Here is a 13,583-nt window from a genome sequence, read left to right as displayed (position 1 = left end):
AATAATCGAAATTTTACGTATATTATCATAATAATACATATCGTATTTTTTTAAATAAAGTAACTCGAATAATTTTTTTCAGTTTTATACTGTTTTATTTTCACAATATTTTGTAGTAGACACTTGTCATTCAAATTTTAATAATAATAGCTCCCTAGTATAGTATATACAGAGAAGACCAGGCTACTAGTAACATAGCAAGTTGCCGGACGAATTTACGTTTACCCGTTTTGCGTTCGTACTCCAGATTCAGCCGGCTAGTCGCCTGGTCAAGCAGTACGCAGTTGCAGTTGTGCTTGGACAGGTTGGTCGTGACAGACTAGGAATACGACGCGAGGAGTGCCGAGTATTTATTATTTTCATTTTAAGTGTTTACCTTCACTGAAGGTAACATTTAAAATGAAAATACTTAAATATTTATTATTTGAGGTGTTTACAAGCCAAAACTAAAAATAAATAAATTCTCTAAACCCCAAAAAAAAAAAAAATATTACTCTAAATAAGAAAAAATTATAACAAGTGTTCAAAAAGACCATCTTCTTGAGCTAGACAGAAGCCTAGGCGGTCGTAAAATCCCCGTCTGACATTGGCTAACATATTAGGGCTAATAGTTTGGAAAGCTCGTATTTTTACTTGAAGCTCATCCAGATTATTGGCCCTATTATGACCATACACTTTGGATTTTACACAACCCCACAAAAATAAGTCATTGGGAGAAAGATCTGGTGATCTAGCGGGCCACAAAATAGTTCCATATCCACTAATTAAACGGTTGGGAAAAGTATTGTTCAAATATTCTTGAACAATACGGGCATTGTCGGCAGGGCAACCACATCAGCAATTTGATTACTTGAAAACGTGGGATTTTGATCCGCGGTAGCACAAATGAACACTTGCTTTAACTCCTGTTCTTCATTAATCAACACATCAGGCTTTTTGTGTTTTTGTGGGAACACGCACCCATGTGTTTCAAAATTATTAATAACTCTTGATACAGTAGGTAAAGATGGAATTGGCCTGTTTACAAAAGTTTGTGGAAAAATTGTTTGTATATTCCGATAAGACCTATTTTGGAAATAGCATTTTACAATTTGAGTTTTCTCACGAACTTCGTAAACATGCATTATTTTACTTAAAAAATAAATTTTACACGAGAACTGTCGCGAGAATCTATGTATTCATTTTGGCTATTAAAACACGAATAAATACAAATTCTGAAACATTCTTATCACATATCTACCTATTTTTATTTTATCACATTTTTTCGCCTGCTTTTTATCCGGCGGACGGGTATACGCTAATTCGTCCGGTTCTGCCTATGTTACTACTACGGTGGTCCGGTCTGTATATCCTAGTATATATTCTTTAACGCCTTGGGAGTAGCAAGGTACAGCTTGCCATACTAGAGCCGTTCGGTATACAAGGAAGGTAATGTGCCTAGCACTACGCTTCAACCGCCTATTATTACCTCAGGGTTGTGAATCCCAAGTACTCATTTAAAGCTGAGTCGACCTAGGTATTTAAAGTGTTTTTATTTTATTAAAAATAGTCGGCTGCTGAAATGCCGGCTGTCAAAATAATCTTGTCGTTGGACAGTCTATAACTATTTTGCAGTTCAGTGTAATAATACGAATTTACATAAAGGTACCCATTACTCTTAACGGCTTTACGATATATTACGAGTAGTGAACTAGATTGGATTTTGCTTTACTGAAAACAACGCAAACTTTTCTTCCCTTCAATTTACTTTCTTCTTCGTATTCTCATTTTGGAACTGTTAAATTATTCACGCAATAGAACAGGTCGAAGGAACGAACTTTACCGGGCGTTTTAAATTTCAATCCGAGAAATAATTACGCCATAAAACAAACCACGTCTGAAAACTCCTTGGGGAATGGGATTATCTGCCGGAAACGGGCAATGGAAAATCAAAGAATAATTACCTCTAACTCATGGACTTATCTGGCTATGGGAATAAAGTATTAATTTTTGATGGACAAGCAAATGAAATATTCTACTTTTAGCTAAAATACATTCAGCAGTGAAGTATGTTATTAGGGTGGAAATTTTTTTTATAAATGGCATTTTTTTAGGAGTAAAATACCACAGACAAGCTGGTTTCCATTTTCACAGGTAAATTTTATTTTTTGTAATTTTTTTTGGATGTCGACCTGATGATTAGGGTGAATCGAAAAATCGTTGAAAAATCGTAAAAAAAAAGTTTTGAAAAACGTTTTGGAATACTGCGCAAAAGTTGCCAATTGGTATTAGAAAACTAATATCTATTTATAGTTTTTCAATTTTTTTTCATCTTCTGCCCTTTACCGGACTTGAAAAAAAGTAAAAAATACAAAAATATAAAATTTTTATTTTTAGCCAAAATTTCAGGTAATAAGTAACTTTTGTAATTAGAAATAATATATCTTATTGAAATATGATATTTTAATCCCCCTACTCAGTGTACCCTATGTACCAAGGTCAAACCATTTTTTTATAAATACCCAAATATTTGCACACTTTAACAAAGAGTAAAAATGTTTTGAGCAGAGCACTTACAGCCGTTTTTCGCTTGTTTAACAAATATTTTATGTGTTCACTATTGTTAAACAACCCAGAACTCACCACGGGGAGGTAACTGCTCGGCGAGTTCCATCCCACACTCCCTCACCCATTTATTTTTGCTCACTTATTGATTGTAGTATTTTTCTTTTACTAAAATTGGGGCATAAGTTTGCGCGAATTTATTTTTGTCTTTATAAAACTGTCAACTGTCTACCTTTTGTATGCCTACAACTGATAAAGATGCTTCGGTTACAAGTTTTACGTATCTCTCTACTGATTGAGTGTGACAGGGAAATGCAGCGATGTCCATGATTGTTTCAGAAGAACTAAAAATCATGTTTTTGAAATCATCTACTTCCAAAGTTTTGAGCAATGGGGGACAAGTTATTTCATTTTTGGCCAATCAATTAGATCAGCATAGTCATCTGAGTCAATAAAATTAATTTGTGGGATGATAAAAGGTCTTGAGTTTTTGCATTTAGAATGCGGCGAAGTACAAGCTCTCTTATATGGGGCGAGTGTCATGCAGCATACATAGCAGAAGATTTACACATGAAGAGTTGCATTTAATTTGAAACCATAAAGGAGCATAAATCTTGACAATAAATTTGGACAGTTCTTTTAATTGTAATGTTGGATTTTCGGTACTAACATAAAGACGTAAGGTGCGATTAGCCAAAATGAGTCATCGAGAATGACTTAACTTTCCTGGGCTTCGGTTTAATAAATCTACGGAGAACTCACCTGTAGAAACCGCAACACAAATTTCATACAGATATTTCTGATCGGCACTTAATTCAAGAAAATCCACGGCTAGTAAATCACGCAGTCAATAATGGTATAGTTCACAACTGGCATATTTGCGCACTGTTATATTTGATTTCCTATAGTTCCTGCAAAAGCTCTTGGACCTAGGGTTTGACCGTCAAGCTTTTGAAAAAGATGCCTAAGAGGTAACTCATTAGCGTGAAGCTGGCAGACCAATCTTAGTAAGATTGAAAGTAAATCGGTTCCGTCACATCCTACTGCTACCAGTTCTTCTAGGTGATATTCATTACTTTCTAAGAAGGTCACAATACTTTGACAAATGGTTAGAGCCGATCCAGAACTGGGAACTGTGTAACGCAAAAATATAGAACCCGGCTCCTGAACTAAAGCAATATGTTCTTCAAGTACAGTTTTTCTGTGGGAATTTTCAATAACATAGGTTTTATCTTTTCTTCCGTCAATATAAATGACCTTCAAAGTTTCCGAGGAGTTTTGCTTAAAACTGCGGCAGAAGTTGTGATTTTATTAAAAATTTGTTATAATACTTTTTTATTATTATAACCAAAGGTAACTTTTGGTAGGTATTCCAGATCGACTATTAAGAAAAAAAAATCTTTTTTTTTTCAATTTTTAACAGCCGGTTAAAAATTGAAGACGTGATTTAATCAAAAAATTTTAAATAAACTTTTTTATCAACATTACTAAAGGTAACTTTTGATAGGTATTCCAAATCGACTTTTCAAAAAAAAAATTCATTTTTTTGAGGGCTGGTAGAGGGCAGAAGATGTGATTTTATTAAAAAGTTGTAGTAACACTTTTTTATCAACATTACCAAAGGCAACTTTTCGTAGGTATTCCAAGTCGATATTTTAAAAATTTTAAAATTTTGAGATTTACGATCCACCCTACTGATGATATTATAAGGTGGTTGAAAAGGTGTTAAGTAGTTTTTTTTTACTTTCTAAGCAGTACTGATATTTGTGCTGCATGCGCTAATACTAGATATAAAGGAAAACAAAATTAGATTATTTTTTAATAGATCAGAAAACTTTAAACATTTTATTAGTTAAAACACACTTTCGTTTTGGCAAAATTTCAACTAAGGGAGATTTTTAATTGCAGGATTAGCCACACAAAGGTTGAATTGCTGAATTATTCAAAAATCTGGCTCTATACTATACCATATAAACAATAATAATGCACGAAAATATCCATTCTACCAATGTTTTTGAAATTATCTCGGTTTTAAGTTCCAACGTTACATGTTTTCGTACCGAAGTACCGATTCACGAAACGGATCAATGAAACTCTTGGTGTAACTAACCGCACTTTGTTTTATTTATTGAGATAGATTAGTGGTACATCATTGAGTTTATTATAGTAAATAAACTAAAACATTATATTAGTATTTTATTTTAATAAACTGAACTTAAAGCAAAATGGAAAGTTAATAAAAATAATAAACTTAACTATGACAGCATAAAACCCGCCAGTGACATTGACTACTCACTCTATTCAACAAGTGCCCAATAAGACCGTTCCATTCTTTCTTATCCGGATCATAGTTTCCATATTTGCCGTCGGGCACTTCTTCGAACGTGTAACTGCAGTTCAGAATGTGACATATTTCCTGCATTAGGTCCAGGGCGTATCCTTCCCATCTGTCATTGCCGTAGAGCGACTTGCCCGGCGGCGGGCTTCTGTGCATCAGATATGGAGCTCCGATCCTGTTATAAATATGGTAGTGTATTAAAAATATTGTATTTATTATACAGGGTTGTTCACCACATACGACACGCAGTATTATAGCTAAAGATTAGATTTTTACAAATGTTAAGTTTTGGGTTCGTTGAAGGACTATTAGTGCTACAATTTAAAAATATTCTTACGAAATACAGAGTGTCCCAAAGTAAGTAAGAAATATAATAGTTGATTTTTTTTAAATGGAACACGCGATATATTATAATTTCATTTTTAGATTCTACGACTGAAATAAAGGTAAATTTGATTAAGGTTTATCACACTGAAACCTTACCGTTTTTTTAAATATTTTCAATTTTATGAAATTGCAATAAAAATTTTAAGGCTTCATTTCTCCAAGGGTATCAAAGTTTTTAATATTAAATTTTACTGAAGTGTATTTATTGACCAGAATACTACCTTATACAGAGTGTCTAAACATTTATATGAAATAATTACTAGATTTAAACGGCAATAACCTGTTTAATTTAAATAGAACACCCTGTATACTTTACGAGAATCAGATGCACAATTTAATTGTCTATGAAATTGTATTATACCATTTTTGCCTATCTCTTCAAGTTTTCGTAGAAAATGCATTTTCTTATAATTTATTCCCCATTTATCACTATACCCATGGAATATTGACATTTTAGATTATTTATTTTCAAAGATGTAACAAATTTTCAAAGAGTAGTTTCGATATAGTTCGCTTATTTCTTTAAAAAATAAAAAAAATTGTTTAAATATTTTTTGTTAAAGAGGAACAATTAATATGGTTCGAGTATTCAAACTACATTAATTGACTGTTTACGTTGATTAATAATAATTGCTCCAAATACTAAAAAAATGAATTTTGTATGTGTATTAGACAGTGTGGTAAAAAGTAACACCTTATAAATTTAATTTCATTTTTTGACGAATGTTTATTCATAACCACGTTCAGAGACGTTCATTTTCATAATTTATTATTCTATTGATTTCTGAGTCAAATCCGTATTTATTTAGAATGATTTATTAATTAATTGTTTTAATTACGTATATAATTAACTAATTTTTGGGCGGAAATAATGGTGGTATATGTAATTGGTATACTCCTTTTCAAAGATTTAAATAGTTTTCTTTTTGTAAACACTTGGGCTTTCAATATTATTATATTTACCACCTGTACATGTTGTACATATTTTCTTTAAAAAAATCTAAAATGTCAATATTCCATCTGTATATTCATAAATGAGGTTCCAATAATTATAAGAAAATGCATTTTCTACGAAAACTTGAAGAGTTAGATAAAAAATGGTATAATACAATTTGATTGGACTGATTCTCCTAAAATATACAGGGTGTTCCATTTAAATTAAACAAGTTATTGCCGTTTAAAGTAAGAAATTATTTAAAATAAATTTTTAGACACTCTGTATGAGGTAGTATTATTTTTATTATTGCAACACAATAACTGATCAATAAATAAAAATAAATAAATTTCAGTAAATATTTAATGTCAAAAATTTTGATACTTTTGGAGAAATGGAGGGTGGAGAAGCCATAAAATGCAATTTCACAAATTTGAAAATATTTTAATAACCAAACCAAACGGCAAGGTTTTAAGTATGATTAACCTTAATCAAATTTACCTTTCGTACCAAATCGTAGAAACTAAAAATATAATAATATACAGGGTTCCATTTAAAAAATACAACTTTGATATTTTTACAATTTGTAAAAATCTAATCGTTCAGCTACAATACTCCGTGTTGTATGTGGTGAACAACCCTGTATAAGTTGAAATAGACATATTCCGAAAAACCTCTACACTATACCTCCGGATTGACTTAAATAGAAGAAAAACTTTTTTATTATTAACTTTTTGAGAAAAATACATTCTTCTTAAGTTTCTAGTTGGTATAAAAAGATAAGGTCTTTTGCAGTTTTAGAAGAAAAAACTGTTAAAAATCAAAATCCGTTTGTGTGGTAGTATCACTTGATTTCATTGTTTGAGAGTTTTTTGGCTGCTTTAAAAAGGGAACAAATTGATTTACTTCATTTATATGGAAAATATATATCAAAGTAATTGCCTCCTATTCACTTAATAACTAGAAAGAAACATATACAAAGCAACAATAATGGCACAATTAAAACAAAAGACCCTGTTTTGACCAAAGAGCAATTTATATTGGGTTTTAAAACAATCGGTTTCACTCTTAAAACTTAATAAACGCAAATTTAATTGTGGAAAGCGACGAACAAAAGCTGCAATTGCCAACAAACACTACACCGTCTCATTTATTTTAATCCCCAACAAGCGTAAGCTCAGTGGCGCCGCGTAGGAATGGCTTCTAATTAAACTAAAAATTAATTAGGAGACTATTTTCCGTCCTCAAAGATCGTACTTTTACGCCACGTTTTGTTTTCACTCGTTCGTTCTAATTTGTTTAAAGGATTTACCGTGTTCTTTTGCGTTTAATGTAGGATATTTTTACCTTTAGAACTTATTGGATTTATTAAACATTTCAATTTTTAGATTTAGAAGGCGAAGAGAATTTTATATCAACTTTATGATAGATGCGACACGACGCGCGACGGCTTATTTCCGAATTTTATCTCATAAAATATTAAGTATTTTTGTTGCTTACGCAATCTTGTTAACGATTAAACAACTACTGAGAAGTCGATTCCAGAACTAAGGTATTATATTAAAGTAAAAAATTTATTGTTATGTTTCAGTATCAAAATATCAATTACAGTTGGGGATTTGAACCTTTGGTGTTACAACAGCAACATAATAACTCTAGTTCACCAAAAAATAAAAAAACACACTTTTTCTTTTGTACTGGATTCACAACTATGTTAACATCATCAGCAGAAGATTTGAATTAAACTAATATCTACAAATTGAGCGTTTATACAGGGTGCGTCTAAAAAGTGGCTCACTCCTATAACTTTTTTATTTTTACAGATAAAACAACGAGATCGGGTATGTTAATATATGACATAAATTAGGATTGATTGACATATTCAATTGTTTTCGGTCACTTCCGGTTTCATCGGAAATGACTCCAACTTTTGATTTTTAAATGGCACCCTTGGTATTTTTTTACTTTATTCGAGAGAAAATGACACTCTGAATAGAATCATATATAATATTTCAACTTTTGACATTTTCGCATATATGGTTTATTTGAAATTGTAACCTGCGGTTCATAACGACAATTTGACTCGAAATACCAGGTGTGTGGTGTCAAATTATTCGTAAAAAAATGCTTTTTCCAAATATGCTAACGAATCACCTTCGTTCCATTTGAAAAAATTGAGATGTGATTAAAAATACGATTTGGCATCTTTTACCCGGCCTGGACAAGACACTAAAACATTAGATGATCAAATTTATTTTTCCAAGGCTCTTTGATTAAAAATTAGTGTTTTTAACACGGCCATGGCACCCTAGATTGAAATTTAAAATACAATTTGTTTTTGAGCGAATGTTCTAATTTCGAAAAATCGAAAGTAGAGAAAAAAAATAATAAAAAGTAAAAAGAAAATTGTTTTGCTTGTCGTAAGGGGGGGAACCAAGCTCCACTCCCACAACCGGTTTCTGGGCCTACCCTTCATCAGGTGGGCTGCCCAGGGGCTGGTTCTCCCCGATACGGCAAGCAAAACTTCTTCTATATCAACAGACAATGTCGTAAAGTGTCGGTGAGATATTAGTGCATCTCCCGTCAAAAGATGGTAAAGAGCGTTTTTCGGCCCGCTCAAATATATATGAAATGAACGAAATTCTTACAGCTTTAGTGTATATTAATAAATAATATTTTCTTGCCTTTAGCTGTGTATTTTTTCTAATTTCAAAAAATCGAAAGTAGAGAAAATTTTTTTTCTCTACGTTCATTTCATATATATTTGAGCGGGCCGAAAAACGCTCTTATGGACATGAAATCAGATCACCGATACATCGATCGTCTCTTGATATAAGTTTTGCTTTGCGTATCGGTGAACAACCCCTGGGCAGCCCAATTGATGAAGGGTAGCTCAGAAACTGATTTGTGGAGTGAGCTTGGTTCCCCCCTTTACGGCAAGCAAAACAATTTTCTTTTTACTTTTTATTATTTTTTTTCTCTACTTTCGATTTTTCGAAATTAGAAAAAATACACAGCTAAAGGCAAGAAAATATTATTTATTAATATACACTAAAGCTGTAAGAATTTCGTTCATTTCATATTCTTTACATTTAGTTAATATTGATCTTCTAGTCTGCCCGACACATTTCTGATTACAATCTTTACATAAAATTTCATAAATATCCATAATTTCATAAATAATAAAAAAAATCAAGCTGTGTTGGTTTGGGTTGGTAGTGTTGGATCCACCAAAACTATATACTATATGCATATGTATGTCCTGATATTGTCCTTAATATCTGAATTTACAATAAACATACTGAGTGACATAGAAATTGTAACAACCATATTTAGCTAAATTTATGATATACTGTCTGTTGATTGCCTGCATGAAATGTAGTAAAGCATACCATTTTTATTTCAGTTTATAACCAGATTTTACTTAATTTCAAAAAAACAAACACAACACACAAAAGTTTTATTTTATTGAGAATTTGTTTAGAGATTTTAAGTTTTATAGAGTTTTTGGATATAAATACATCTATGATTCTATAATATACAGGTACATATCGCTGATATGTACCTATGAGAACAGTCGATTATTAAGTAAAATATACAAGGTACCGCAAAAAAAGTGAAATACAAAAGTTATAGGGTTTTTAAATGTCTATTAGCAAGCAGTAACTTTAAGTATACAGGGCCCGTAATAAACTTGTGGCACATCAAGTTTTTTTTTAAATGCAACCTTCTGTATATTATTGCATATTTCAATTGTTCCTTCAATTTTGAGCAATAATCGTAATACAATCGTGTCAAATATTATTAAGTATCACAGTTTCTGCAGAATGGCATCGTTCAATGAAATCAAATGCACCGAAATTTTAATGCTGATACAGTATAAGTGATATTTTCAAAAGTAAATAACTCGGAAACGGATGGTTTGAGATACAGGGTGGGTCAAATTCGACGCTTTTAAATGGAAACACCTTTTTCTATAGGAGATAGACCAAAACTAATATCGGTGTCTGGGGCTCAATTTTTGTCAAAAACATGATGGTGAAAACCGCATATCGATATCTGTTACCGTTTCGGAGTTACGGGGTGTTTTTCAAAAATATGCATTTTTAACAAATCGTTGTAACTTTTTTGCTATGGAAAATTTTGTATTTCTATGAAAACATTTCCAAAGCACCTTTTTACGTACAATCTAATGGTTTAAGTATATTTTTTTCAAAATTAATAATTTAAGAATTATCAACAAAAAGTTTGATTTGTTATATGGGACACCCTGTATATTTTTAATTTATTGAAAAGAATTTAAAATTACCTTTCAAAAATATAACATACTTAATATTTAATTCGATTCCTCTTCGAGATATAGAGTATATAAAAATTCGCCCGCTTTAAATAAGTAGGCTTTGAACGGCACCGGCTGCAATGCAAAAAAATTCTAGCTGTGAGCATCAATTAAAACGAAAATAATATTTGCTATGAGAGATGCAGAATTTTATAACAATTTAAAATATATTTAACCAACATCAACGCATTTAAACTATATCTAATAACAATAAAAATAAATAGCAAACCAAGACATGAGATTTTGCTACAGGTGTTCGACATATCGACCTTATATCTGTTATGGACAGACGGGACAGTTTTTGAACATTTCTCGCGAAATTCATTAACTCAGTAGGGGTGAAAGATACCCTTTCATAACTGCTAAGTATTTTTAATTCTTGTCTAGATTATACGGAAGAATAAGGAACCTTTATTCGCAAATATATCCATAGGATTAGATCCATGGGCTCTAAGTCAGGCGGCCTCGACAGCCAACGGCTGGGATTTTGGTTAGCTATCCAATTATTCTTGAAATTGGTTGCAAACATTTGCTAATAACTTCAGCGTTCAGAGGCGGTGCGTCGTCTTGCTGGAAAAATATGTTTTCGAGTTCCATTACGGGCATATCATCAATAAGGGGTTCAAAGCCTACTAATTAAAAGTGGCGAACTTAAAAATTCTGTATTTCGAAGGGGATTATAACAAAATATCAAGTGTGCTATATTTTTGGAAAGGTAATTTTAAATTCTTTTCAGTTAATTAAAAATATAGAGGGTGTCCCAAATAAAAAATCAATTTTTCTGTTGATAACTCTTAAATTATTAATTTTAAAAAAATTATACTAAAACAATTAAATTCTTCGTAAAAAGGTGCTTTGGAAATGTTTTCATAGAAATACAAAATTTTCCGTAGCAAAAAAGTTACAGCGATTTGTTAAAAATGCACATTTTTGAAAAACACCCCGTAACTGAAACGGTAACAAATATTGATGTGCGGTTTTCACCATCATGTTTTTGATGAAACTTGCTCAGACAGACGATATTAGTTTTCGTCTATCTCCTATAGAGAAGGGTGCTTCCATTTAAAAGCGTCGAATTTGGCCCACCCTGTACATTGTGTGTATTTCGATTTTTGCTTAGGAAACAGAATTGAAATATACAATAATATACAAGGGAGTTATATTTAATAAAATAAAACTTTGATGTGCTAATGACTTTTATGACCGACCTTGTATACTTTTTTTTGTAAATGTATTACTCGCCAATAGACGTTAAGAAATCCTATATAACTTTTATATTTAACTTTTTGCAGTAGTAGTATATTTTACCTAATGCATATCAGCGACCCTGTATATTTTTATTATAAAAAATACATAAATCACTTACCAAAAGGCTCACATCTTTTTAACTAAAAAGACGAGCATCTTGCAGTATATTTAATCCTTGATCTCGAAAAGTTAAATAACTTGTGGAACTATTCCTATTAAATTTTGTAGTGGCTTTTAATCAAATAAGACGTTAATAAATCCTATCCAATAAAATCCTAATTAAGCAAGAGGAGAGAATATCGCAAAGAAGCTACAAAATAAAAACTAGACCGGCGAGTAAACGCCACCCCATCTCATTTATTTTAATTCCGGATACTGCTAAGCCTGGGTACTATGGACGAAAAATAGCTTTAATTAAACGAAAAATTAATTAACTAGATATTTTCTGTCCCAGAAGGGTCGTTACTAACGCTAGCTGCTTCGTTCCGCGTCTGTTTTTCAAGCCAGTGCTGGCTGTTTCACGGTATTTATTTTAATGTTAATTCTCGTAGAGAACAGACTTTGTAGGTTTCTGCTTAGTAAGCCGAGCTCTATTGGTTGCAAAATACATAAACTTTTTAAAGGAGTCTGTTAATTTACTCATGCAATAAGGTATAATAATATTTACATATTTATAAATATAATAAATATATTATTAACCCCAGCTGTTACATTTTCTATATTATTATATATATATATATATATATATATATATATATATATATATATATATATATATATATATATATATATATATAGCATATATATATATATATATATATATATATATATATATATATATATATATATATATATATATATATATATATATATATATGTATATATATATATATATATATATATATATATATATATATATATATATATATATATATATATATATATATATATATATATATATATATATATAGGTATATATATATGTAATAATATATATATATAATAATATATGCTCATATGTGTGTGTAATGTGTATGTAATGTGTGTATGTGTGGCTGGCAATGTATGTGTCAATAATAATAATGCATGTAATGTGTGTGTATGTGTGTGTATCATAATAATGTGTGTAATGTGTGTAATAATAATAATGTAATAATAATAATGTAATGTAATAATCAATAATATTAATAATAATGTCTTCTAATAATAATATGTATGTGTAATGTAATATGTATGTGTTGTAATAATGTGTATGTAATAATGTATGTAATATAATATGTAATGTATGTAATAATAATGTGTAATGTATGTATGCGTAATATGTAATAATATAATAATAATAATATGTAATAATATGTATGTATGTATAACAATAACAATAACCAATATGTAGCATGTAATAATAATAATAATATATAATAAATAATAATAATAATATATGTATGTATATATGTAATAATAATAATATGTATCCTTTTCTTCATTCCATCTATTTCTTTCCATTACTACTATTTCCACATCCTTCTTATGTCTCCTTCCTTTTCATTTTCCTTTCTATGTTCCACTTTCTATGTATTTTATACCATGCGGCAATGCTATGTAATACCTTCATATATAACATACTGTATGCTATGTATGTAACAATGTGTGATATATATATATATAATATGTCACTACCCTGACAATATATATTTATGTATATATATATATATCATATATATATGTATCATAATGATAACTGGGGCGATATATATAGATATAATAATAATAGGCTATATATATATATATGTACA

At 30.4% G+C, this 13,583-nt stretch overlaps 1 protein-coding gene across 1 annotated transcript in view; it reads right to left on the bottom strand.

The window, feature by feature from the left end:
- Nucleotides 1-13,583, bottom strand: part of LOC115879226 (glutamate receptor ionotropic, kainate 2-like) — a 107,331-nt gene that overhangs the window by 45,497 nt on the left and 48,251 nt on the right. Inside the window, exon 8 of the mRNA XM_030895927.1 lies at nucleotides 4,841-5,057. Within this exon, the coding sequence (XP_030751787.1) occupies nucleotides 4,841-5,057 (217 nt within the window). The remainder of the gene's footprint in view (nucleotides 1-4,840; nucleotides 5,058-13,583) is intronic.

Source organism: Sitophilus oryzae, unplaced genomic scaffold (genome assembly GCF_002938485.1).
Source record: "Sitophilus oryzae breed Bouriz unplaced genomic scaffold, Soryzae_2.0 scaffold_1576_pilon_pilon, whole genome shotgun sequence".
Lineage (NCBI taxonomy): Eukaryota > Metazoa > Arthropoda > Insecta > Coleoptera > Curculionidae > Sitophilus > Sitophilus oryzae.
Note: the sequence above shows the minus strand (reverse complement) of the source record. Positions and strands in the feature narration are given on the sequence as shown.